We start from the raw sequence: 27,345 nt of genomic DNA on the forward strand, positions 1-27,345 counted from the left end.
GATTTAAGCCCATTAGTGGAAAGACTTTATGAGTGGTCACGTGGCGAATTATTAATGGATGTTTAGCATTAAACAGTAACGAGCCGAACCGAACCGGAAAGGTAAACCGAGGTGTATTACATTACAATCGGGGTCTTCGTCTCCAAGCGATACAAGAGCATAAACAAAGTAACAAACTGTATCATAAGCTTCAGATCTGAACATTTTTTCTCTCTTTCCTTTGTGGGAACAGTTCCAGCCATGGGTATGGAAGCTTCTGGATCCGCGATCGTCTTCCTTCTTCTGCTATTCATCCACGTAGCTCACTCTTTCTACCTCCCAGGTGTCGCTCCTCAGGATTTCGAAAAGGTGAACGCTCGAATTTGTGCTCCCTAGGGTTCTAGATCTGAATTGGATCTCCTCGATCTGAGTTCTCGGTTTTGGTATGGCGTTAGAGTTCCCTTTTAGGATTAGATCCGCGAGAAAGCTACTGTAAATGAGAGTCGGTGTGCTGATACTTTGATTTGAGATTCACAATTGTTGCAATTTTGATTGTTTACGTTAGGTTCTTAGTGCATGATTGATTACGAATCTCAGTCGAAGGATAATTGCATGTTTCACTAGATTAGTCGGATAATGAGGGAATCATAATTCAAATGTGGTGTCTTTTATTGGATGCTGTTTTGCAGGGTGATGAGCTGAAGGTTAAAGTGAATAAGTTAACATCCATTAAGACTCAGCTTCCATACTCGTACTACTCGCTTCCTTTTTGCCAACCTAAGAAGATTGTTGATAGTACTGAGAATCTTGGAGAAGTGCTTCGCGGTGACCGCATTGAAAATGCCCCTTATTCGGTTAGTACTGTTGTGTTTTTTTATTGCCTTTTAAATGATCGGTCTGTATTTTATCTCTAACCTTTGTGGGGTTGAATCAACTGCAGTTTAAAATGCGGGAGGCACAGATGTGCAATGTTCTCTGCCGTATCACTCTTGATGCCAAGACAGCCAAAGCCTTCAAAGAAAAGATTGATGATGAGTACCGTGTCAACATGTAAAGCCAAAAATAGAAACTTTTGTTGGGTTCTTTGCTTATATGGAGAACATGCTTTCCTTCTGTAAGTTTTCTTACGAGTCTTTCTTTTGTACTGCTAGGATCCTCGACAATCTTCCTCTTGTGGTTCCAATCGAAAGAGGGGATCCGGGTTCTCCCGCTGTTGTTTATCAGCTTGGCTATCATGTTGGTCTGAAAGGCCAGTATGAGGGGGTAAGTAGGTTTCGAACTTTCGATTGTAAACAGCATGTCAAATAGCTTGCTTTTCTAAACTGCATTTTGTATACACAGAGCAAAGAGCAAAAGTTCTTTATGCACAATCACTTGGCGTTTACTGTCCGATATCACAGAGATGTGCAAACTGATTCTGCAAGGATTGTGGGATTTGAAGTCAAACCTTACAGGTCCATTTCTTTTCCATGATTTGAATTGTCTCTTGTGCCTCTCTGTACTGATTGTTTTTCCCTTGATTTTCAGTATCAAGCATGAATACGATGGAAAGTGGAGTGAGAAGACCCGTCTGACTACCTGTGATCCTCACACAAAACGCCTGGTCGTTAGCTCTTCTACCCCTCAAGAAGTTGAACCAAAGAAGGAGATTATCTTCACATATGATGTTGATTTCCAGGCAAGTTCTTTATATATATAAAAAAATACTCTGTGATTTGTGTCTTAAATAAAATGGTTCCTGGTTCTCAATACTTTTCTGATTTCCTGTTGCTGCTCCTGTTCAGGAAAGTGAAGTGAAGTGGGCATCTAGATGGGATGCTTATCTTCTGATGAATGATAACCAAATTCACTGGTTCTCTATCGTCAATTCTCTGATGATCGTCCTGTTCCTGTCTGGTATGGTGGCGATGATAATGCTGAGGACCCTTTACCGTGACATTTCACGATACAACGAGCTTGAGACACAAGAAGAAGCTCAAGAAGAGACAGGATGGAAGCTTGTCCATGGTGATGTTTTCAGGATTCCAACCAATTCAGATCTGCTCTGCGTCTACGTTGGTACAGGGGTCCAATGTTTAGGCATGGTATTTGTCACAATGATCTTCGCCATGCTCGGGTTCCTCTCCCCCTCGAACCGGGGTGGTCTGATGACGGCCATGCTTCTGCTCTGGGTCTTCATGGGTCTCTTTGCTGGTTATGCTTCTTCACGTCTCTACAAAATGTTCAAAGGAACAGAGTGGAAGAAAATCGCCTTCAGAACAGCCTTCTTGTTCCCTGCAGTTGTCTCCTCCATCTTCTTTGTCCTAAACGCTCTCATCTGGGGACAAAAGTCATCTGGTGCCGTCCCCTTCGGAACAATGTTTGCCTTGATCTTCCTCTGGTTTGGCATCTCGGTTCCTCTCGTCTTTGTTGGAGCTTACCTCGGTTTCAAGAAACCAGCGGTTGATGACCCAGTGAAAACCAACAAAATCCCAAGGCAAATCCCAGAGCAAGCTTGGTACATGAACCCTGTTTTCTCAATCCTCATCGGAGGAATCCTACCGTTTGGTGCAGTCTTCATCGAGCTCTTCTTCATCCTCACATCCATCTGGCTAAACCAGTTCTACTACATCTTTGGTTTCCTCTTCCTCGTCTTTGTGATCCTCATCGTTACTTGCGCCGAGATAACAGTAGTACTCTGCTACTTCCAGCTCTGCAGTGAGGACTACCTGTGGTGGTGGAGATCGTACCTAACATCAGGCTCATCAGCGCTGTATCTATTCCTCTACGCGACGTTCTACTTCTTCACAAAGCTTCAGATCACAAAACTGGTGTCGGCGATGCTTTACTTTGGGTACATGCTCATCGCGTCTTACGCATTTTTTGTGCTGACAGGAACGATAGGGTTCTATGCTTGTCTCTGGTTCACAAGGCTCATCTATTCCTCGGTTAAGATCGATTAGAGGAGGATGAACAAGAAGATGATGGTGTTGGTGATGATTAAGGAAGAAAGAAGGAAAGGTGATTATAGTATATCTTCGTTTTCTTACTTTTCTTTAAAATGATTTTGTTGCATTTTAGATCTATTTTGTTGCGGAACAAAAGTGTTTTAATATATGTGAACGTCGTAGTAGTGTATTTTGTTTTATTTGTCTAATAACTCAATTTTTTATAATCTTTGCATTAGTGTATGTGTTATATAATATACGTTTTTTTATTAAAAAAAGGTGGAAGCCAATCAAATTTAAAACGTTCGATGATGATTAGCCTAATAGTTGCAGTGGTTTGAGGCAGATGAATAACATTGGTTCCCCTTAAAAGAGATTTTAACAAAACATGCTTCCTCGACCAGATGTGCCACCATGCCTTGCTATATAAATCCCAAAACAAATCCTTTTGGGGATTGCACCTTCGTTCCTAAGTCATGTCATTGTACTTCTAGCTCCATTTAGAATTGAATGAAGTCTTGAGATTGTCAGAATATCTTCGCACTCTTTGATTCATCGTCATAAATGATCTATTTAACATCACACGTGAATTTAAAGCCCAATCCTTTCCAACTTAAAGCCCACTGGAGAGGAAACCCATTTGTTTTAATATGGTCAGGCCTCAACTGTAACAGAGATTGACGGACAGAGAAAGTTCCTGGAAGATCCTCTTTACCCCCGCGTACGATAGACCTTGTTCCTCTCTGAGATCGATAGCCGACGACCCACCTGCTTCCTCTGGTCATCGCCGCGTCACAGATGCTCGCTTGACGACCTATTCTCGACGCGTCTTCCTTCAATCGCCGTCTTCAACTCGATCTATTTTCCACGGTACCCCCTTTTCATCGACTAGATCCGTGGATTTCTTCTTTCCTCTGAGCTATTTCTTATTATTCTTATAGCTATTTCTGTGAATTGATTCGATTTTCTAGGTTCATCAGATGCTTGACTCCATCAAGGTTTGGCTGCTTTAGGGTTTCCAACGATTCGAAGCTTCCTATTGGTTCAGGTAGTTGTTCACAGCTCAATTCCTTTCCCTGCTTACTCGTTGCCGCTTTATCTATTGATTTTCGATTTTATTTTTAGGGTTTTTTATTTCAAATGGAAACGTCAAGCACCAACAACGACACCTTCAGAGGCTCTCCACGAAGAAACTCATCAATCCTCTCAGCTTCCAACCTCATCCAAGCCCCTATATCAACCTTGTTAGAGTACTCAGGCCTTTTTCGACCAAGGCCCACGAGTCCTACTCACGAGGCCTCCGAAACAGCAACGCTGGTTAGTACTGGTAGTGATGATTCTCCCAACGGAGGAGGAGGAGAGGTTGCCATTAGGATCATCGGGAACGCGGAGCAGGATGATGTTGAAAGTGATATCACTGGTGCCGCCCAGACTACTGAAGGTCTTGGTTCTTCTTCTGCGGGAACTGGAGAAGGGGCTTCTACAGGTGAATCTGTTGGTGGAGATGCTGCTGCTGCGAGCCGAGATTCGCCTTACCAAAGATATGATATTCAGCAGGCTGCAAGGTGGATCGAGCAGATTCTTCCCTTTTCTTTGCTTCTCTTGGTCGTCTTCATTCGCCAGCATCTGCAGGGTATGCTCCTCTCTTTCTCTTATTAGATGTTTAATGTTCTTAGTTATTTGACTTTTTTTGCTTCCTATTGTTTAGGTTTCTTTGTTGCAATTTGGATTGCTGCTGTCATGTTCAAGTCTAATGATATTATGAAGAAGCAAACCGCATTAAAGGTTTAATTTTTTTTTTTTGCATTTATTGCTTTTTTTTCTTTTCTAAGTTTAAATAAATGGGTAGTTATTAAGTCTTAAACATGTCTCTGATAATGTTTTGCAGGGTGAGAGGCAGATATCGGCTTTAATCGGGATCTCTGTAGCGTTTGCTACCCATGTGGTTGGTGTTTATTGGTGGTTTCGCAAGGATGATCTATTGTATCCCTTAATCATGTTCCCTCCCAAGTCCATTCCTCCTTTCTGGCATGCCATTTTCATCATTGTGGTCAATGGTGTGTGTACCCAAACTCTCTTTTTTTTTTAATTTAGTCACAAAATATATAAATATCACCATGTTACATGCATTTTTTTATAATTTTGTGCTTACACAACTTGTAATTTTGCCTCAGATACACTTGTACGGCAGGCCTCAATGATACTCAAGTGTTTTCTCTTGATGTACTACAAGAACAGTAGGGGTCGAAATTATCGTAAACAGGTCAGTGTTCTTCTCTGTCTCTGTCCCTTTTAGCTTTTTTAACTTTTAAGCAGCGATCATTAATTTGGTTAGTTAACTTTTTTTTTATGTAGGGTCAATTGCTAACTTTGGTTGAATATTTGATGCTTCTGTACCGCTCATTGCTGCCTACCCCTGTATGGTACCGTTTCTTCTTGAACAAGGATTATGGAAGCCTCTTCTCCTCTCTTATGACAGGACTCTATCTGACTTTCAAGCTCACTTCCGTAGTTGAGAAAGTAAGTGTTCTCTCCAGAATCTCATCACCCTCTTTTTTATTATTTTCTAGAAGTAGTAGCTGATGAGGGGAAATTGGCAATTAAATTTTTAGGTTCAATCTTTCTTTACCGCATTAAAATCTTTGTCACGCAAAGAGGTGCATTATGGATCATATGCAACCACAGAGCAGGTCAGTGTTTAGAAAAGATTTATATATATATATATAACTAATGCCTCTTTAAGATTCAATCCTAAACAAGCAAGAGAAATGGCTGCAGGTGAATGCTGCAGGGGACCTGTGTGCCATCTGCCAGGAGAAGATGCACACACCAATTCTTCTTCGCTGCAAGCACATGTTTTGCGAAGATTGTGTTTCAGAGTGGTGAGTTGTTTTTGTGCATATATAGCAGTTTGTTCTTTGTGTGTGTGTGTGGATGTTTGAATGATGTTGATTATTATGATTGGTGCAGGTTTGAGAGAGAGAGGACTTGTCCTCTGTGCAGAGCCTTGGTCAAGCCAGCAGATCTGAAATCGTTTGGTGATGGATCCACCAGCCTTTTCTTCCAGATATTCTGATTAACATGCATACAAAGCACAACGTATAAATAGATCATCACAAGCCCCTTGGGTAGAGAGTATTGCCGTTTAAGCTGTGCACGAAAGACACCACTACTGATGATGATGTCTTGAAGATGTTTATACAATCTCATTTGTTAATATGAAAATCGCCTTTTATATATTCATTAGCCTAAAAAGAAAAAGAATTCAATATTCAAAAAATCGTATTTATTCAATATGCAAAAGTTCTTACTACAATTATCGACAAAGGCAAGGAAGCTGTTCATAAGTTTTTTGAAACTTTTCTTTTGTCGAAAATCATTGTTATTCCACCATCAACTTCTACATTGTTTTGCTACAATACATGCTTACGATTCTTCTTTCATGTTGATGATGATCATCTCCTTGCTTGTGATGGGTATCAATATACTTCAAACACATCTGAACCGTTCGTTTTACGATTTAATTAAGGAGCTGCTTTATCCAAAAAAAATCAAGTAATTATGACATGGCAGTAGATTAATTTAGCGTTAATTAATACGAAATTCCTATGTTTAATTGATTTCCACCAACCTCTACCTATATATTATCAGTTCCATTTTCTAGAGGTTCTAGTGACTACATATTATACGGCAAGATTATCTGCATGCATGTGTTTTATTTTTGGTAAAATGTTAAAATTTATACAATTTTTGAATTTTTGAGTGTTGCACGCAACTTATTACAATAGGAAATAGAAACAAAGAAACAACCCAACTCGAGCAATAAAAGACCATCAAGGTGGTCTGCATGCATGTGTTGGTATAATGGTATACATCTTATGTTCTAAACACATCAGAGCCACTCTTATTTTGTAGCAGTTTAGTTACATCAGCAAAACAGATTAATTTAAAATATAAACTCTTTTCATGGAATTTCTTCACGAAAGTACATCCATCTTTGCGCAGCGTTGAAGGCTTGAAGCCTAGTCTTGGTTCGTTAGCATACCTAATATGATTTTCACTTGAAGTGAAATTGAAGAAACACAGTTTTAGTATACTGACTAATGAATAAATTAAAGAAGCTGGTATAGTAAAGATATACAAATAAATACTATGATCCAAGAATCAAATATTCCAAAAGGTTTTAAAGTTACAGTAGAAAGACTAATTTGACATTGTATATATTACTACGTACGTAAGGATAATGCAACAAGCTGACGCAGGAAGATCAGTGACGCATTTTCTCAAAAAAAAAAAAAAATCTCAAAAAAAGATCAGTGACGCATTTGTTGTAAGAAAATATCGCAACAGAGAAGCTAATTGACGAGATAAAGAAAATGTATGGAAAAATGGAAAGGGTTTATACATGGCTGGCTAGTGTTTGTAAGCCTGTGTTGCGTATCAAAATGTAAATGAAACCTCTTCAAGTCAAATTCCAAAGCCCAATGTTCTGTGCATCCCACTATGACACTATCTCCACTTATCCGACTAATCTACTATTCGTATAAACGTTCCTATAAATCCTACTAAACTTCATTTGCAAGACGATAATCATTTTCCTCACCACAATAGTCGGAGATAAGCTCTCACACTCAGCCGTATCAATTTCAACCGCTTCAACTAATTGTGGCTGATTATACTTATTTGATTGCACACAGCTAACCAGCACAGAAACTACAACTCTGGCACAAAAAAATAAAAGAACTTAGATCAAAAATATTCACCTAACAACACACATAAACTACAACTCCTCTGATCTGAGCTCATCAAGTCCAAGCTTTGGTTAATTGCCGCCACTAAATCATCAGTAAAACCCAGTCATGTTCCATATATTCAAAGTGTAATCTACGTAACTTTGATAAACCTTTTATAGTTGGGAATGAACCATTCAGAATAACCGTGAGTTAGAGTCTGCAAAAAGAAGAAGTATACATTCCAGTGACAATAGATACTTAGAATACAAACATCATATTCCAACGAGTCTAAGAAGCATAATGGGTCAACCAAACCTAATCCAAATAGAAAAAAGACATTAGATTGTATGAGAAATCCAACAAATATTCCCTATTATATATACATGCTAATTCACACATATACGTTATGTCATATGTTTAAATTTATTATAAGACAAAATCTGTGATACAAAGAATTTACAAAGCTTTGAAGCTAAATCTAATGCCAATCAGTTTAAGATTATAAAATAAAGAATGAGATACAACATATATAATGCATATACATAACTTGGTATGGATAGACATAATATGAACACATAATCACTAGGATTCAGTGAAGATCCAAGAAGGAGAAGTTATGACATAGAGAGAGTGAGCACGCAAAAGCAACTATATACAACAAACTTAATTTTATACAATTCCCCCTTTGTGTGCTCACTCTCTTCTGTCAACTTCTTTTTCCCCATCAACATGAACATATAAGAAATTTAATATATTGAAGAGAAACAACATATGTGTATATATAGCTAGGAAAAACTAGCTCAGAAACTGATGATAAAAGAAAGTAAAACATAAAAAGAGAGAAGTTGCAAGTACAGATCGAAGGTACTTGAGATCAGATTTGGGAATAATAACAACTAACAAGACCTCGATCTATGAATCCATAAAAGGAAAGTAAAATATCTAAGTACGGACACTAACTAGGGTTTCTCTAATTCTCAGCTCTAGATTTTTTTTCGTTTTAAAGAACTGAAGCTAGAAACAAAAGGTGATGAAGATACGACTCAGAATTGAAACTGGTATGGAGAAAGAAAGGTTAATCTTATATAAATATTCACTCTCTCCATGCAAAATATAAGCATATATGTGTGCTGGCTCTTTCTCTCTATCTCTCTATCAAGAGAGAATAGAAAAAATTTAAAGCCCTAAAATGAATAAGATCTGAAACATTTTTTAGAAACTTAGATTTAATGGGAGCAGAAGGGAAATGAAAAACAGAGAGGAAGGAGACTAATAAGTACGGATGGGGAAAACGCTTGGTTATGGTTTGTCGGAGAGAGAAACGTGTCGCTATCAAAAGGCCAAGTCTTTTGTCTTTGGTCGTTGATTTGACTTGAGATGCGTTATAAGCCGTTGGATGTGTCTTTCTTTTATCAGTTCCGTCTCTTTGCCGTCTTATCTGTTTAATGTCCTTGTAATAGATTGCGTCATTAGTGAAGGACACACGCGTGTCGCGCCATCATCTTTTCTTCATTACCTTAAATCTGGATTAATGCTGACTTTATTTTATTTTTTCGTGTCACGGTTTGCAGGAGACTTGCAAGTTAAGAAGCTACTTAGTTTTTTTAACCAAGGAGTAGAATAGTTAAAATGATAGTGTTGATGTAGCTAATGCTGTATAAATATGACTAGTGTAGTACCTTTAAATGGTTAACTGAGGCCGCAGGATTTTGATGTTTACTAATTCACATACACGGTTCTGTTTAGTTTATTATAAAAGATGAAGTCATGCAGCTCTTCCTAACAAAATAAAGAATGCAAATACTTGATTTCACAGTAAATAGTTCATATATAAAGTACTAGTATTGTTCAAAATATGTTCTATAAAATATGAGATGAGAAACCTGAATAGAATATGAGATTTCGATATTTCGACACGTTTCTTCACAGTGAATCTAAGCTTGATTTAGCACTATCTCTAGTTTATATCAGAACATGAGCACACGAGTTTTTTTCTTTTGCCATCTGAATATGTTGAGCAATTTTTTAACAACAATATGTGAAGCTTTTAAAACTGCATTGCAAGTGAAAAACACGATTCAATATCAGAGAGGGGCTGCGATTAAATAAATGGTAAACATTGATTCACAAATCATAGTTCAACAGATTAGCTTTACCTCATCAACCCCTATGGCTGCACAATTTTCGAATCAACATAGCCTAAAATCCCTACAAAGTCCTATACTTTTAACCAAATAAGACTCAGCTGTATAAATTAAAAACTCTTCTACAGTACTTCCACATAGAGACAGACCGCGCAACTGTTGTCTAAGCCTCTTCCTCCTCTTCCTCTTCCTCTTCCTCTTCCTCTTCTTCCTTGGGTCCACCCTCTTCCTCTTCCCCTTCTTCCTTGGGTTCACCCTCTTCCACTGCTTCCTCTGGTCCTTCACCCTCTTCCTCTTCTTCCTTGGTATCACCCTCTTCGGCTTCTTCCTTGGGAGCTTCCTTCTCCTCCTTCTTCTTCTTCTTGCCCTTCAACTTATCAACCAAAATCTGCAGAGGCTTGGATTCATCGTCAGATGCATGCTCATCATCACCCACCTCTTCATCATCAGTCCTCTTCCTCTTGCTCTTCGTAGAGGAAGCCATAGGTTTTGCCTCCTTTTCAGAGACAGCCTCTGATGGAGATGAAGAAGCCCCTTTCTTCTTCCCGTTGGTTGCTTCAGAAATCTTGTTGCATGACCTCAGACGCGATGCCGCTGCTACCATCTTCCCACCAATATCCCCCATGACACCATTTGTCCTAGCAGACTTCCTGTTAGTCCTGTAAAGAGTTTGGCCCAAGATGTATCAAACGATAACATAACAGCCACATTAACCTCATGAGATTATCGATACTACCAAACACAACACACAGGTTCTGAATCAAGACATGATCAAGAATAAGAAGAGTCTCTCTACTTACGGTGCTGGGATAACATCAGCGATCTCATCGTCAGACTTGTCCTGTAGAGAGTTATTAAACCATTAATAAATAATCCTCAACAACCAAATCGACAATAAAAATGATAAAAACAACTCTCTACCTCATCAGCATTATCCTCATCATCATCATCATCATCTTCTCCAACTAACTCCCACCTCTCGTTGTTCATATCCAAGATCTCTTTCTCACCATCATCATAAAAAACCTATTATCACACAACGTTAGCAAAGCAAAGTAAGGTAACAAACATTAATTGACTAATTGAATGCAACTAAAATTGGATAATTAAGGATCCTGAAATCAACCTAACTCAAATCAATATCAACAATTCATTTAATGAAAGATGTAACTGAATCTACATCAAAGCCAGATCTACAGAAACAAAGGACATGATCATTACCCGATGATTCTTAGTGCGAGAGTTAAACGAATCAACCACTCCTTTGTAGAATCTACACAACCAAAGAGAGATCTGTAAGATTCAAACATCACAATTACTTAAAAACCAAAACTTTATCAAGTTAGATCGAGTAACTCACTTGCGATCTATCGGCCACCAAACCTTAACCCTTGAACCCACCAACTCTTCACCATTGCTCACCTGTTACAAATCATTAGTTCGAATCAATTGCAAACGAGAAGAATCGGAGTTCAATTGTATGATCGATTGAGAAAACCTTATCCTTCCCAGAGACAGTTGAAGGTTCAGTCTTGGCGGGTGATGATGAGAGCTTCTTAGCACCAACCATTTTTTCAGACAATTGAGAGGGAATCTAGGTCGGAGAGAGAGAGAGAGAGAGAGATCTTCTCTTACAGCGCAGTAAGAGGGATGAATTGTGAGAGAGAGAGAGAGAATGAGGGAAGATTCAATTTAAATTGGAGATTTTTTAGGGTTCGAAAGGGTGTGTCATTCCCCCCCTTGAATAATTGTTGAAACGAACCAGCATAAAACGGCACGTGCGTTTTTACTACATAAGAGTCATCGGTCACGTGAGTGATGCTGACCACATGTTTAACCGTGTTTTGCTTCTTGTCTAAGTGAATGGCTCATGTTTAACCGTGTAGTACTTGTCCTAATCCTTTCCACTAAAAGTGTCCGAGTGTCTTTTCTTTTCTTCTGTCTTAAAGTGTTTAAGTTAAAAGCCTACTCTTGGCAGATATTTTATTACTAACGCGTTGCTGATAAATAGTGTAGTTTTTACAAGAGAAAAAAATACTTTTGGATTAAATATGGCAAATAAGAAAATAAATTTTGCAAAACTTAAATAATAAAAGTAAATATTTTTCAAAACCGATGAAATTGTCATGTAAGACTCAGTGATATTTAATAAATAAAAAAATTTAAAGACGAGTAGGATAAATAAATGATTTCATTGTCGTATTAAAATAATAAACAAAAAAAATATGAGTGTCCAATTATATTTGATATAAATTTGAGAATAAATTTAAAAACAAAATACTGAGAACTTTTTTATCAAAATAGACAATATCACATTGTTGTTAGATAGTTAAAACATTTGGTCGGATTTATAACGGACATGTTCTAAAAGTATTTGGTTCATCCTAACAAATAAAAAATAATTTTAACGTTGCTCAAACTGATTTTGCTTTCCCTTGTGTCTCCTACACAGTTTGCATTTATTTCGGAAAGTTTGATTAAAAAAAATTAGTTATAACCTGCATGTTATTCTATACGTTTGTTACTAATTACAGTAACTTTTAGATGATGCCATTTAATGTTCTTTAAACCCTTACTTGATATTTTTAGTGTTGTTAGTCTTCTGATATTTAGACCTAATTGAAAATGTGTTATAATACACCCTACTGGATATTATACACAGTTAAAATTTTACAAATAAATAATGTTGAAATTAAGATATTTTATTAATTCATATAATTATTAAAAATACTTTTAAAATTAGATATATGCAGTTTTAAAATATTTTTAATTTGTGATATTATAAATTAATGGGGAATTGCCACTAATACCATTTTTCTAATACCACTTTTCAACTTTACACTTTTCAAATTTACCATTAAAATTTTAATGGCTAAAGTACCATTATACCCCTAACTAATTAAACCTAAGACTAACTCTTCTCTCCTACATCTCACGATAATTAAATTTCATCATCTCAGATTCAAATCGGTGACGGATTCCGGCGGTGACGAGTTCTCCGGCGAGATTGGACGACGCTGCAGAGTTGTCCGGCGAGATCCGACGAACGAAGCTAAGAATAGAACCGACGAAGCTACGGTGAAACCATACAAAGCTGCGGCAAGATCCGACGAAGCTACGGCGAGATCCGCTGAAGCTACGGCGAGATCCGACAAAGCTACGGTGAAATCCGATTACTTTGCAAAGGCACTGTCCGGAGTATCGCTCCCATGGGTGAAGATGTTCAACGAGTCTTCTAATTTGTCCACTTTCATCGATGTGAGCTCCATCTTTGCTTTGATTTTCAAATTAAAAAAAATAGTCTCAAGTCTTTAATTTGATTCTCTCCAATCATCTCATCTCTTCTTTCAGGTTCCCTTGTCTCATATTCCACTGATTCCACTTCTTTCATTTGAGATCTTGGTGTTTCTCACATTCCTTTTCACATCCACAAGAGTTAAGGTAAGTAGTAGTATTTATAAAATTAAACCTTGAAATGAGTTTGTTTGATTATGATCACAAGCATGGTCTCTGCACAGTCTACATAGAGGGTGAGGCAATATATCCCTTGTTGAAGGACGTGGCTCTTTCGCCAGATATGCCAGGAGGAAGCAACGCAATGAAACAAATGTTCACTTTTGCCTTGAGATCAGCAAGAAAGGTATTGTTACAGGAAATCATGTTTTAGCCGAGGAAGCTACATCAATGGCTATCTGGTGTGTACTATAATTTATAAATGCTTATAAATAATTATAAACTCTTATTAATGGATACAATTTTATAAAATGTTATAAATAATACACAAAAGAGGTTTTATTAGGAACGATCTCCAAGTGACCTCCTTTATGAGCTAACATAAAGAAAGTGGAGTACTTCTTCATTTTTGTGCAACAATTTCTTAGGTTAACTCTTTGGTCATGTTTTATTATAAGGCTTTGTTATTTACTCCGACACAATCACTAGCTTCGTGTTTTTATATTGCAAAAATACATGTACACACTCTCTTTGATTGTGCGAAACAAGGTTGTCTATGGTAATGCCCTTGAGATATTTAGAACTCCTTTTACATTTTCATAAAGACTTAAAAAATTATTGTATAGAAATTATTGAGTTCATGTTTTTATGTTGCAAATGGAAAGGCTTAGATCACAATTATATGATATGATGTGGAAGGTTGGTATTTTGGTAACGTAACGTTATGTTTGGTACTTTATGAGATTCATTTTTTTATGTCTTGTTTTGTGTATAATATCTAAAGAAGCAGTGGAGATGGCGCATGAGTTTGTTGAGTTACAAAAACATATTATTTTTGAATCTTGTTTTTGGAAGTGAGCTAGTGCTGATGCGTAGGAATAATATGTGATTGGCTTGCATTCAGATTTTGAAGATCGACAAGGTTGGTGAGCTGTTTGAAGAAGCAAGAGGAATTCTGAACAAGAACGTGGTTTGTGCGATCAAAGAATTACATATTTATAATGCTTTATAAAAGTTGCAGAGTTGGTTTCTTAATACATTCTTCTCTCTCATCTTCTTCAGACATCTCTTAATTAGGATGTTGTCGCGTCCAAGGGCTCAGACTATACTTGTAGATGGAGCTTTTAGGGAGGGCGAGCTGCTGATTCCACTTCCTTCATTTGAGATCTAGGTGTTTCTCACATTCTCTTCTCCATCCACATGAGTTAAAGTACGTAGTAGTATTTATAAAACTAAACCATGAAATGAGCTTGTTTGATTCTGATCACAAGCATGGTCTCTATACAGTCTACAGAGAGGGTTGAGGGAGTATATCCCTTGCTGAAGGACGTGGCTCTTTCACCAAATATGCCTTTTTGTGTTGATTATATTTTTGAGGGACTTTAGAAAAATTAACTTGTAAGCCATTATAAATCAATTTATAAACGTTTATAAATCATTTTTGAGTTCCTTATACTTATTCTGCCTAGCATTCTTCCTCACAAGACTTCTCAAGTTCACACATTTATATGTTTTTATAGACATATGCGATCAACTCTTGTTTAAAAACTTCTTTATAAAGACTTATAAATCGTCAAGTTATACTTTTAACAATATCATGAAATCCAGATTTATAAAAAATTATAATTCTATAAAAATGCAGTGTTCACTATCCGAAAATCTTAATCTTAACCAGAATTATTCAAATAACAAGTCCAACTAAGCCTTATTTGCTTTTTGGATAACAGAAGGAAGCAAATCCTAAAATTACTTGAACTCTTATTCAAAAACTTTTTTATAAAGACTTATAAATCGTCGAGTTGTACTTTTGACAATATCCTGAAATCCAGATTTATATTTTATAAAGGTGTAAAAAAATGGAACAAATTTAACTTTTAGTAAATAATTTCATGATTAATGTTGTAGAGAGAAACTCACACACATTCTAAGACTGAATTGAACAACATTAAAGAGTTGACGAAGTCGGTTGTTTAGAACATATTCATATAAATTGTTTTTATAAATATTTTATAAACTCTTATAAATTATTTGTGTACCTTTCTAAACCCTAGAAAATTATTTTATTAACTCTTATAACTTGTTTAATAAGCTTTTCTAAATGGTTATAGACTCTAATAATTGATTTAAGATCTCCAATTGATTTCTAAACATGTATATACCTCTATAAACCTTATAAATTATATACATACCCCTTATAAATGATTTATAAACTTTTATAATATTTGTAATAAGCATTTATAAATAGTTTATATACTTTATAAATTGTTTATAAGCCTTTATAGATGGTTTATAGACTCTTACAAACGATTTAAGAGACTTTCTAAGTGATTCATAAACCAATAAACCTTATAAATTGTATGCATATCCCTTATAAATTGTTTATAAACTTTCATAACATTTTTATAAACAGTTATAAATGGTTTATAGACTTTATTAATTGTTTTATAAACCTTTATAAATAGATTATAAACTTTACAAATTGTTTTATAAACTTTTATAAATGATTTATAAACTCTTATTTGCTCTTCATCTTTCCTTTGCTCTTTATTTTTATCTTCTTTCATGTGTTATTGCCTTATATCATACGTTGCAAAATGTAAATTCACAAATCCTTGTTCCCATTAGCTTTTCTTCATTTTATATCCTTGTTGAACTGTCATGATCCATGTTATCAAGACCAGGAGGTGTTGGGTTCACGAAATGTTTGTATTCTTCGGGGAATCCAAACACTGTATTAACCACAAGATGTAACAAAGAATAAACAACGTTTTATAAGTCTCTACAAATCTCTAATTTATAATTTTATAAACTCCTATAAAACTACATTTATAATCTTTTATAAACACTTCACATTATTGACAAAGACACCGATTGGATAATCACTTTTGGATTGTCTACTGGTTCTGTTCCAGCTTCATAAATCCTCAGAGGCAATCTCAAAGATGTGCAATTCATTGCTATCTAACTGTAAGACGAAATAAAAAGATGATGTTAACTTTCAATCCTTGTCTAAAAATACATTATGATATTATCCAATCATAATGTTCATGTATTTCGATAACAGCCTTACAAATAATATATAATAAAATACGAGACTTTTCAAATTCACACATTTATATGTTTTTATAGACATATATGATCAACTCCTGTTTACAACCTTTATTTATAAAACCTTGTATTGCACTAAGTTGTACTATCGACAATATCCTAAGCCCCAGATTTATAAGAGGTTATAATTCTTTAAAATGCAATGTTCACTATCCAAAAATCTTTCTCCTAACTAGAACTATTTAAATGACAAGTCTAAATCAACCTTATTTGTTTTTTGGATAACAGAGGAACGAAAATCCTAAAATTACTTGAACCCAGATTTATAAAGGTTTATAATTTTTTGAAAATTCAATGTTTACTATCGAAACTCTTTCCCTTAGATCGACATGTTCTAAACCTACCTTCGTTGACTTTCTTCGAACAAAAAAAAATACATAAAGTAGCTGCTTCCACCTCATCTGGTTCCCTTGCCCATCTCAATCCACAGGCGAGTACTCGCATTCGCTACAAAGCAACCATTATACTCATTTAAAAACTATTGTATCCAAGTAGAGCATGCTCTAGACTGCACTAGAATGAGCTGAAAGGTGAAGGATTCAACTTACGATCAGTAGAAAACCCATCCCATAAAGCCATAAACTTAGTCTTCATGTTTGCCATGGCTTCGTGATCTGTGACTTTTGTACCTGTGACTTTTGTTTCATTGCATCTTTTTTCTTCACTTATAAATCATTGAGTTGTATTTATCAACAATCTCATGAAACCCAGATTTATAAGGAGTTATAATTCCTTAATATTCAGTTTTCACTATCAGAAATTATCTCTTCCTTAATATGCAGTTTTCACTATCGGAAAATCTCTTTCTTAGCCGGAACCATTCAGATCAATCTTAATATGACTTCAAAACCAGATTTAAGTTTTCAAATACTCAATTTTTTCACTCTCAACATTTCACTATCAAATCAGTTTCTCTTAGATCGACCTCTTTAAAAGAGATATCTAAGAGAACATTGTTTGATTTTTCGATAAAAGAAAGCACAAAATCGAATCAAACAAAAAATACAGAAATTAGAGAACAAACAAATACAGAAATTAGAGACATACAAGTTGTGAATCACGTATAGGAGTCGACATATTGGAGATTTTGAATCGATTTCGTCGCCGGAGGTCGATGGTGAGAGAGAGATTGACGATGAGAGAGAGACGCCAAAACTAGACGGTGAGAGAGAGACGCCAGAACTCGACGGAGAGAGAGAGAGACGACGGTGACTCAACGGTGAGAGAGAGACGACGGGGACTCGGGGAGAGGGAGAGAAACTGATGGTGGAGAAGAAGATAAGGTAAGGGTATTATTGTCTTTTGCTCATTAATGAAAGTGGTATTTCTAAAAATGTCCTTAGACTGATGGTAAAGTTGAAAAGTGGTATCCAACAAAGTGTAATAGTAAAATTTCCCCTAAATTAATTAGATTTTGTAGATTTTGAATTTTGTCTCTTTTATCAGTTTATTTGACATTTTTAGTTATCAAACTTATATATCATAAAATATAAATAAACTTTCAATTGTAATTTGATAAAATACGTTAGAGACTGATTTAATTTTGAAGGAAAACGTAAATATAACGTTTAGGTTTGTATAAATTATATACAAGCTTTATACAATAATTAATTCATGGTTTTAAATCAAATTATGTATATGTTTAAGAGTTTTTAAATTTTATTATGTTCTTATTTTTTATCAAACTATGTCATATTTAAATTGAATTTTTTTATTTATCGGATTTATTCATTTATAAAAATGTACAGTGTCTAAATATTTATATACTAGTTCTCCATTATTACAAAGCCGCATGTTATGCTTCAGGGTAAGTGGGAAGCACGATGATGCCTTGACTCCGGGATAATGTATTAATGATGATTTATGAGAATTAGTATGCGTAATCCTTTGGTCCTTGTTTGAGTTGGAGAATCGTTTTGTAGATTTCTTTTCTAACGAACAACAAACTTGATTGCTTTGGTGAAAGTGCAAAGCTTTTTTTTTTTTGGGAACAAGACTAAGGTTCTATACATGAACGAAAGTGTTTGTAAATCATGATGTATAAGATAAGATTTGTCATAGAATATTTTATAGTTTTGAACAATGAATATATCCTTTAATAAAAGAAAAACCGTAACTGATGAGAGAAAATATTATACTCCTATGCAAGAAGTTATTGATTAATGCTGATGCATGCAAAATATATGAAGCGTATTCTCTCAAGTTGTATATATATACGAATATACAAAGTCAAATCATATTATACAGTTAAGCAATTTTATCTATGAAATATATGTGACAAAAGAAAAAAAATCTTGTGAACTATATAAGCAGGGTTGGATCTGATTATAAATCCAGTAAAACATTGACATCGATTCCTATCTTTTTTGAAAGCTATTTATAGACACAGAATTTTCTAGTAAATATTTATGATCCTCAAAATTTTAGATTTGGTTCTTTATATAAATAATAAAGTATAACTTTTGGCATGAACTAAAACGTTCGTCATAAGAAGATATAAGAATATGATGGTTACCAACTTAACTCTCAATACTTTAGTCATACCATATAATAATACTAATTACATACAAAAAAACGAAAATAATAATAATGGAGGTAGGTCTATAAACCGGAAAGAAAATTCGGATAGAAAACCAACGGAATTTCCGTGATGCACATTAATAGAAAAATGGTCATCATATCATATATTACATCCACATTATTTACATAATTCAATTAATCATTACATAAAAATTCGGATAAATATTCTGAGAGTAAAAATTTCTCATAAAATAATTGGCAAACTGGCCAGAATGCAATGATTGGCCCACGCTAAAACGTCGTCGTAACGACGCTCCCATCATCAATCAAAAACGGCATCGTTTCTGGTGGCTCACACACTTGTCTCCATCGTTTCTCTCTTTATTTACCACCCCCACCACCAAAGCCTTTCATCTCTCTCCGGTTGACCCGATAAAGTTCTCCACCAGAGACGCACGGATCTCTCTCTCTCTTCGTAGATCTGCTCGTATTACGTCATCTGAGGTACGCTCCCCTTCTTCTTCCTTTTCTTGAAAATCGAGTTTCCTGATCTTCATCTGGTGATTAATCGCAGATCGGAACCTCTCGTTCTCAGATCCATTCGATTTTCTCCCTTCCCCGCCTATGCTGTATCCCCAGATCTGTAATTACAATGGCGGAGACTCTCAAAGAAGACTCAATCACGATTCGGGAGGTCTGGAACGACAACCTCCTCGAGGAGTTCGCGTTAATCCGTGAGATCGTCGACAAATTCACCTACGTGGCGATGGACACCGAGTTCCCCGGCGTGGTCCTCAAGCCCGTCGAGACCTTCAAGCACAACAACGACCTCAACTACCGCACCCTCAAGGAGAACGTCGACCTCCTCAAGCTCATCCAAGTCGGCCTCACCTTCTCCGACGAGGACGGCAACCTCCCCACCTGCGGCGCCGACGACAAGTTCTGCGTCTGGCAGTTCAACTTCCGCGAGTTCAACATCGGCGAAGACATCTACGCGAGCGAGTCCATCGAGCTTCTCCGCCAGTGCGGGATCGATTTCAAGAAGAACCTCGAGAGAGGGATCGACGTGGCTCGCTTCGGGGAGCTCATGATGTCCTCCGGGATCGTGCTCAACGATTCCATCTCGTGGGTTACTTTCCATGGAGGTTATGATTTTGGTTATTTGGTGAAGCTGCTGACGTGTAAGGAGCTGCCGATCAAGCAGGCGGATTTCTTCAAGCTCTTGTATGTCTACTTCCCCACGGTGTACGATATCAAGCACTTGATGACGTTCTGCAACGGGCTGTTTGGTGGGTTGAACAGGCTCGCGGAGCTTATGGGGGTGGAGAGAGTTGGGGTTTGTCATCAGGCCGGGTCGGATAGCTTGCTTACGTTGGGGTCGTTTAGGAAGCTTAAGGAGCGGTATTTCCCTGGTTCGACTGAGAGATACTCTGGTGTGCTGTATGGTCTAGGTGTGGAAGATGGTGGTGGTACTAATGTTGCTAATTAAGAGAGAGAAATAATAAGGTTAATTATTGAGGGAAGTTGATTATTAGGTTTTAGGATTTGTGAGTGTGAAGAGACCAATTAGAACTTGTCTATGTGTAAATTGGCAAAATTGGTTTTTAGTAAGTGAATGTTGTGTCTTTGTTGTTCTTCTTTCATGAAAACCCCTTTGATCAAATGAATGTATAATCAATTCAGCTACCCTTTTTATTAATAAATAATCTCCAAATTATAATTTTTATACTTTTATTCGTGTTCTTGGTAATGGATCGGTAACTTTAACGTTGTATTCAAATTGTTAACTTGTTAATTAGATATAACTAAGACGCAAAGGTGTTTCAGAAAAAGAAAAAAAAAAAAAAACTAAGACGAAAAAAAAAGTGTTTTGAGAGTTCGAAGAATACCCTGCAAGTGATCCCTTTCTGTGTAAGTACCAAAGATTTTGGAGACATGGTACCGAGTCGAACAAGGGATTCATCAATGCTATCGAATAAAATCGTTAAAACAAATAAACTTCATTGATAATAAAAGATTGTTTTGAGTAAACGAACTGTTGAGAAGATTTAACATGTATTTTGGAAGAAAAAAACAAAAGGGAAAAGGCAAAAACACTAATACAAAGATAGTAATCTAAACTGAATAGGGGAAAACTACATCATCTTAAGCACGTTCTCCACGAATCCTTCTGGCCAATTGAATATCCTTGGGCATTATGGTAACCCTCTTAGCGTGAATAGCACAGAGATTGGTGTCCTCGAACAGACCCACAAGATAAGCCTCCGCCGCCTCCTGAAGAGCTAAAACAGCGTGGCTCTGAAACCTCAGATCCGTCTTAAAGTCCTGAGCAATCTCGCGAACAAGACGCTGGAAGGGGAGTTTACGGATCAGCAACTCCGTACTCTTCTGGTACTTTCTAATCTCACGAAGAGCCACGGTTCCGGGACGGTAACGGTGAGGCTTCTTCACTCCTCCGGTGGTCGGTGCAGACTTCCTCGCCGCCTGTGTAAAAGAAATTCGTTAGAGACAACAAGATCACAAACCCTAGATTCAATTTCAATTACAAAGGTAGAGAAGATCGAAAGAACAAACCTTGGTGGCGAGCTGCTTCCTGGGAGCTTTTCCTCCGGTGGATTTTCTTGCGGTTTGCTTCGTACGAGCCATTGTCTTCTTCTCAAAGATGCGAACTTTTTTTTTGCAAGAGGTTTAGGAGGATTCGAAGAAAGTTGCAAGAGGCGAGATTTGTTTGATGAGAAACAGTAAAAGGTTGTTCCTTCCTTTATATAGATCGGATGTTTGGTCGGTTAATTTTTGGGAGGTACAGAAGAAGTACGATGTTAATATCTTCGACGGTCCAGATCTGTTTAACGATTTAGATAGCTGACGTGGCAATTAGCGCCTTCGCTTTTAATTGGCTCAGTTCTTGAAAGGATTGATGACGTGGAGATATGTGTTTCTTGACGTTTGGAGTAATGTTAATTTCGAATCATTCGTTGGTAATTAGCAATCTTGGGCAGAGACGTGTTTCTTGACTCTGATTAGACAAGCTCCGGTTCGGTTTCGAAATCAATTAAATTTTGGGTCACGTCCGGTTCTGTTTTGAAAACACATTTAAATTTTAAAACTCGAAACTCGGTATTACTTCTCCTTCACTCTTCTCAGACGGCGCCAAATCGCGGTAACTTTTTATTCTCCGATGGCTTCGACATTCGTCGCTCTCCATGATAGTTAACCAAATAAGTTCATGTAGAGCTTACGTTGTGATATCTTACCTGTTAAAACACTGTTTGTGATTTGATGTCACTTCGTTGATTATTGTTAGGCTAGTAGAGTAATGAGGAAACATAACTCAACACATAGAAAGACGAGGGTGTGGATGCAATGTCGTCGTAAGCTAAAAGTATTTTTGAATTACGAGGAGGTTCGGACGAAGCCCTAATCACATCATGTAATATTAGTTTCGTCAATAAAGTATTAATGTTTTTGCTTCTGTGTTCAGTTCGTAGTAATGGCATTGTAATTGTAACTTCTGAGTCGTCAAACTAGACAATGTTCATGGATGGCTGCTAATTAGACTGAAAAGAAAGTCAAGTAGTACAAGAGTTGGTACGTGCACTCGAACCTATGTACATCTTTCAACAATTCTACAAGCATGATTCAAAACGATAAATCAATGATAATCATTTTTAAAAAATTCCAATATTTATTTTTATACCAATATTTTGATCAAAAGAGCTCTTGAAAGTTTAATAACATGCAACGTAATCTAAAGTTGAAGAAATAAACATGAATTTGAGATTTCCAAACGAAGCCATCACTTGATGCGGTCCGCATTTTCATGTTCGTGTCATTTGAGGCCACTCTTTTCAAAACACTATGCTCAGGCCAGTATAATCAGTTTTTGTTGATAGCATTGCAATAATGGACTCTTGAAATTATTAACACCTGAGCCAAGCTCACTAGTATATCTACTGTAATTAAGTAGCAACCGCTCTCATAAATAAAGCTTTATGGTATCAGTTTAGAAATGTATCTATGTTAAGAAAAACTATTTGGTTTAAATATTTTTCACTAATGGAGTACTAGATCTGCGTAATTCTGAAGTAATCGATTGCCAGCCCGAAATAAAAACAAAGTAAAGTGGTGACAATGGGTATTGCCTCTCTATTGGCTCGGCCCAACATTTTATAACAACAAGGTTGGTTTTAAAATATTTCTAAACAACATTCTTGAATACAAGCTGAGTCACATTGGATTCCGAGGGTAATGGAATCCAGAAAATAAGAAAAGATAAACTATGTGCTATTTCAGAATGGCCTAAGATTCCCAAATAGATGTCAAATGCATAACTAAAAGTAAGCAAACAATGTGGACAGATATGGACAACACAGAGAAGCATTGAAGATGAACGCAGAAGAGTGGAGAAGTGGTCCATTACAGAATTTAATTGCATTTTGAAAGTGCTTCTTTTTTTGTGTATCTGTGGTCCAATTTTGGAAGTGAACAAAGCCTAACTTTGGGGTTCTTAAGAGAAGCAGACAAATTTCCTTCTCCTAGTTTTACCATGACATTATAAAAATATATGTAACATGTTTTCATTTCATTTAGATAGTTATACTTATTTCTAAAAGCATATTTGGAATGAATCGAGTGAGACAGATATACATCACTAGATTCACTAGGACACACGACTCAGAGCTGATTTATCTACAGATTTTTTCCCCACTTTTTATAGAGAAAGAAGACTAGTAATGCCATTTATCTTTCATTGGTCAAAAGACGAAACATAAAATAACTATTACTATTAGAACAAACACTAGCCAAAGTTTTCCACTTCCAAATATATAAAACAAAGTTTGAAAAATGACAAAACATATCATTAGTCATAACTGTATTCTTTTAACAAATAATTAACGGTTGGTGTGTAATCACCAAAACCAAAAAAGAACTTGATGAGTATATGGCCGACCCTGAGATTTTAGGGACATGTAGATGTGTCTATGTGAAAAATTGTTTTTACAAATTTAGAAGTTTTAATTTTTTTTTTTTGAAGCATATTTTAGATGTAATTGTTTTAAAAAAAATTAGCGGCATCTGACAAATGTTTCACTTAACATGTGGATGAGTAGGAAGAAGAAACCAAAGTCTTTTTCAGCAATGTGGATAAACCCAATCTCTCCCTCTCTATCGTTCACGCGCGCGGGACCAAGTCACTCTTAATCTTCTATGTTTTGTCTACTTTGAAACATTTCTATCTTCTTTTTTTGGTTGGATCGTTTTTACCTTTTCCTACTTTCTCTATTATTTGATATGATCATTTAAGAGTTCTTAAAATCATGGTGGTTTCGGCCTACAGTTCCTTCTTTATGTTCCTTTTTTTTTGTTGGAGCAAAGATCTAGAATATAATATTGTTTTGATAAAGGAGCTGACATAGAAAATTTTATATTATTGACTAATAAACAACTTTCCAAATCAATGTATATGTATTCGACAAAAAGTGTTATGAACGTTACGAGGACTTTGGTCAAAAAAAAAAAAACGTTACGAGGACTATGAGAGACAAACGGAATTCAGTCGAAAAACATTCGTGGCCGTTTGCCTAGGTATATAATTATGCTGCAAAGCCATGGAGGAACAACTTTAGCAGCGTTGCAAAGCAAAGCGAAAGATGAGGATAAAACATCGGTGACGTTCCATCATTTTCGTACATGAACCTGACATAAAGCTTCCTATGTTCTTTCTTTAATCTTTCTTTATAATATATTAAAGTATTTGTGCATTTTTAACTAACAATGTTTGAATGTTATTATTGTCTATGTCGTTAGCTAGTTTTCTTAGTCTTCGTTGATCACAAGCCAAGCGTATAACAACTAAATTAGCAAAAACAAAGCTTCACTGTTAAGCGAAACCTAACAACATAGATAACATGAAGCTGATACATAACCATCATCCCCTTATAATCAGCCTCATCGTCTTTCCATGAATAATTTTTGTAAAACAAAAAAAAAAAAATTCAGTGTAATGTCTTATATTTTAAGATGGATGGAGAGATAATTATAGTGTATAAATTTAGGAGCGTTTAATAAATACCAATCTAAAATCTTCAGCTTAAAAGTTAAGTACAGCTAGTTTAATTCACAATATGTTATTATTCTAATGTTTCTAATGTTTATTAAAGTATTGACATATTTCATATTTGCTGGAAACAAAAAGCCACCATAATTAATTATGGTTATTGCTCTGAGATGCCATTTTTTGTCTTGTGATCGATATATACAATTAAATTGTGATAGTTGACATATGGCCATCAATCAAAAACAATCCCTATGAGCATCACATACATTCCTGTTTGTAGGCTAATGTCATTATATTATAAGTTCCATATTATATACTGCTTTTTAATTGGAAAAATAATGTTAATAATAATGTCAGTTAAATACCAGAATCTGTCGGAAACCACTCTTTTTGGGTCCGAGTTTAGTGTTCTCGACCTTTTCCTTAGTAGATTTATAGACTTGTGAAATTATTAAAAGAAAAGTAGAAAACAAACAAAAGAAGAACATATACTCCCTCAGTTTTTTAATATTTGACGTTTTAGAAAAAAAAAATTTTGTTCCAAATTATTTGACATTTTGAATTTTTTATATAAAATTTATTAATAATTAATGCTAGATGACCAATGATGTTATAGTTTCTATTTTATTATTGGTTAAATTGTGGTTGGTAAATAATTAATGATGTTTTTGTTTAGAAAAATAAATGTTTTTTAATCTATTTGTACAATCCTAAAACGTTAATATAAAAAAAAACGGAGGAAATATATTTTATTGAAAAAACAAGAAAAGATAGACAATTGATGGTCTTTAATGTTAACAACCACACTGTCATTTACTAAAAATTAATTAATAATTTTGTTTATGTCGCTAATATGGACAACATAAGTCTCTGATTAAGATTCTCTCTACCACGGTACCAGCCTTCTTGGTCCGGAGACAATAAACATGAGTAGGTCCAAATCCATTTTCAAGAAAAATCTTAGTATGTATTATTTGCATAACATTTATGTTAATGTGAATGATTAATAGTTTGTAGGTCTGTTTAGAGAACGAGAGAGAAAATTTCCTCTGCCTTCTCACTAGAACTCAGCCGTGGGATTTGCGTCTCCGGCCGGCGGGTTTGGCTACCCTAGCCACCGTCGGTCGGGTTTGTGTTGTCTTTAGAGTTTTTATTTTATTTAGTTTTTTGTTTGTGAGAAGGAAGGATCTCGGTCTCCTTTTGGTTCCGACTCCGGGAGATGGAAGCTTCGCAGCTCCGTCGTCGCTGACTTATGACTCTGGAAATGGAGGCTTTCAAAGCTCTGTTTGCCGGCTTAAGACTAAAGACGAAAGTAATTGGGTTAGTTACCGATCTATGGGAGGGTTATGTGTGTTGGAATGGTGGTTTGATGGAGCGGATGAAATCTCGTCGTTGGACGATTGAAGCTCTCCGATGAATGATGGTTCTGATGTGTGTGAAGCCTCTTCTCTGTGTTTGTGGCGTAAGGTATTGGATGAGATCTCGAACTATCGTTGATGCTCTCCGATGTTGAAACACATGAGATGGTGGGCTCGTTGTTAGTAATCCTGTTCCCGGCAGGTTTTCCGGTGGTTGATGTGGTGCAGACGAGGTTGTTCTCCGACATTAAACTTTGGTCGGTGAAGTCATAGAGGGGGTCTCTCTGCGGTTCAACGCGTGTCCGTCACTTCCTCCTCTGTCATACACGTTTCGTGTGCGTGTCTTTAGTTCTGGGTGGGTTTAATTGGGCTTCTTTGGGCCTCATCCTTGTGGGTTTAAGTCTACTCGTTTGTGGGCTTATGTATATATTTCTAGCTTTTGTTTGGGCCTGTTTTGGCTTTGTTCTTGTACTTTTATCCTGTTTAATACTCCCTCCGTTTTTTAATATAAGTCGTTTTACAGCTATACACGTAGATTAAGAAAACCATTAATTTTTTATATTTTCTAAACAAAAACATCATTAACTATTTACCTAACCACAATTCAACCAATAGAAAAATATAAGATATATTACCATTGGTCATACAACATTAATTATTAATAAATTTTACATAGAAAACCGAAAACGACATATAATTTGGAACAGAAAAGTTTCTCTAAAATGACTTATAATAAAAAACGGAGGGAGTATTAATATAAGATGACAAAAAAAGAAAATAGTTTGTAGGTCTGTTTACAAAAAAAAAAATAGTTTGTAGGTTAATATTTAATTAAGAAAAAGAAAAAAAAACAATACTCCCGAGGAGAGTCGTCATTACTATTCAAATTAGTCGAGCCGTGAAACTTAGGGCACTTCGTGTGGGGACAAGAGTGCTAGATCTGCGTAATTCTGAAGTAATCGATTGCCAGCCCGAAATAAAAACAAAGTAAAGTGGTGACAATGGGTATTGCCTCTCTATTGGCTCGGCCCAACATTTTATAACAACAAGGTTGGTTTTAAAATA

The 27,345-nt window shown here is 36.0% G+C and overlaps 5 protein-coding genes and 3 long non-coding RNA genes across 15 annotated transcripts; 4 read left to right on the forward strand and 4 right to left on the reverse strand.

The window, feature by feature from the left end:
* Positions 1-96: 96 nt before the first annotated feature.
* LOC106430152 (transmembrane 9 superfamily member 8) lies at positions 97-3,135 on the forward strand. The gene is made up of 7 exons (XM_048769432.1): positions 97-348; positions 669-833; positions 920-1,029; positions 1,131-1,242; positions 1,321-1,433; positions 1,507-1,657; positions 1,764-3,135. Exons 1-7 carry the CDS (start codon positions 241-243, stop codon positions 2,919-2,921), a joined length of 1,917 nt encoding a protein of 638 aa, XP_048625389.1. The 5' UTR covers positions 97-240; the 3' UTR covers positions 2,922-3,135.
* A 406-nt stretch (positions 3,136-3,541) lies between these two features.
* Positions 3,542-6,143, forward strand: LOC106430137 (RING finger and transmembrane domain-containing protein 2). 6 transcript variants are annotated; one of them, XM_048769437.1, is made up of 10 exons: positions 3,542-3,776; positions 3,878-3,955; positions 4,035-4,539; positions 4,615-4,691; positions 4,795-4,963; positions 5,081-5,169; positions 5,262-5,426; positions 5,519-5,596; positions 5,685-5,788; positions 5,877-6,143. In XM_048769437.1, exons 3-10 carry the CDS (start codon positions 4,047-4,049, stop codon positions 5,980-5,982), a joined length of 1,281 nt encoding a protein of 426 aa, XP_048625394.1. In that variant the 5' UTR covers positions 3,542-3,776; positions 3,878-3,955; positions 4,035-4,046; the 3' UTR covers positions 5,983-6,143. The 6 variants fall into 6 exon arrangements, with proteins under 6 accessions (XP_048625394.1, XP_048625392.1, XP_048625396.1 ...); XM_048769435.1 differs by having other exon boundaries at positions 3,878-3,954; positions 4,032-4,539; XM_048769439.1 differs by having other exon boundaries at positions 3,570-3,776; positions 3,848-3,955.
* A 584-nt stretch (positions 6,144-6,727) lies between these two features.
* On the reverse strand, positions 6,728-9,192 carry LOC106430124. 3 transcript variants are annotated; one of them, XR_001285906.3, is made up of 2 exons: positions 7,510-9,192; positions 6,728-6,966 (listed from the first exon to the last, which is right to left on the reverse strand). It is a non-coding gene; the product is annotated as an uncharacterized LOC106430124 (long non-coding RNA). The 3 variants fall into 3 exon arrangements; XR_007329139.1 differs by having other exon boundaries at positions 7,312-9,192; XR_007329137.1 differs by having other exon boundaries at positions 7,141-9,192.
* A 548-nt stretch (positions 9,193-9,740) lies between these two features.
* LOC106430116 (sister chromatid cohesion protein PDS5 homolog D) lies at positions 9,741-11,538 on the reverse strand. Its single transcript, XM_013870895.3, has 6 exons — positions 11,282-11,538; positions 11,144-11,205; positions 11,005-11,056; positions 10,705-10,809; positions 10,584-10,624; positions 9,741-10,442 (listed from the first exon to the last, which is right to left on the reverse strand). Exons 1-6 carry the CDS (start codon positions 11,351-11,353, stop codon positions 9,947-9,949), a joined length of 828 nt encoding a protein of 275 aa, XP_013726349.2. The 5' UTR covers positions 11,354-11,538; the 3' UTR covers positions 9,741-9,946.
* Positions 11,539-15,989: 4,451 nt separating this feature from the next.
* On the reverse strand, positions 15,990-17,743 carry LOC111199453. The gene is made up of 2 exons (XR_007329141.1): positions 16,893-17,743; positions 15,990-16,791 (listed from the first exon to the last, which is right to left on the reverse strand). It is a non-coding gene; the product is annotated as an uncharacterized LOC111199453 (long non-coding RNA).
* Positions 17,744-19,110: 1,367 nt separating this feature from the next.
* LOC111210608 (probable CCR4-associated factor 1 homolog 10) lies at positions 19,111-20,590 on the forward strand. The gene is made up of 2 exons (XM_048769461.1): positions 19,111-19,368; positions 19,439-20,590. Exon 2 carries the CDS (start codon positions 19,517-19,519, stop codon positions 20,351-20,353), a length of 837 nt encoding a protein of 278 aa, XP_048625418.1. The 5' UTR covers positions 19,111-19,368; positions 19,439-19,516; the 3' UTR covers positions 20,354-20,590.
* Positions 20,591-20,845: 255 nt separating this feature from the next.
* Positions 20,846-21,679, reverse strand: LOC106430096 (histone H3.3). The gene is made up of 2 exons (XM_013870875.3): positions 21,439-21,679; positions 20,846-21,348 (listed from the first exon to the last, which is right to left on the reverse strand). Exons 1-2 carry the CDS (start codon positions 21,508-21,510, stop codon positions 21,010-21,012), a joined length of 411 nt encoding a protein of 136 aa, XP_013726329.1. The 5' UTR covers positions 21,511-21,679; the 3' UTR covers positions 20,846-21,009.
* Positions 21,680-25,183: 3,504 nt separating this feature from the next.
* LOC111210616 lies at positions 25,184-26,806 on the forward strand. Its single transcript, XR_007329147.1, has 2 exons — positions 25,184-25,852; positions 25,940-26,806. It is a non-coding gene; the product is annotated as an uncharacterized LOC111210616 (long non-coding RNA).
* The last annotated feature ends 539 nt before the right edge of the window (positions 26,807-27,345 follow it).

This window comes from Brassica napus, chromosome A3 (genome assembly GCF_020379485.1).
Source record: "Brassica napus cultivar Da-Ae chromosome A3, Da-Ae, whole genome shotgun sequence".
Taxonomy (NCBI): domain Eukaryota; kingdom Viridiplantae; phylum Streptophyta; class Magnoliopsida; order Brassicales; family Brassicaceae; genus Brassica; species Brassica napus.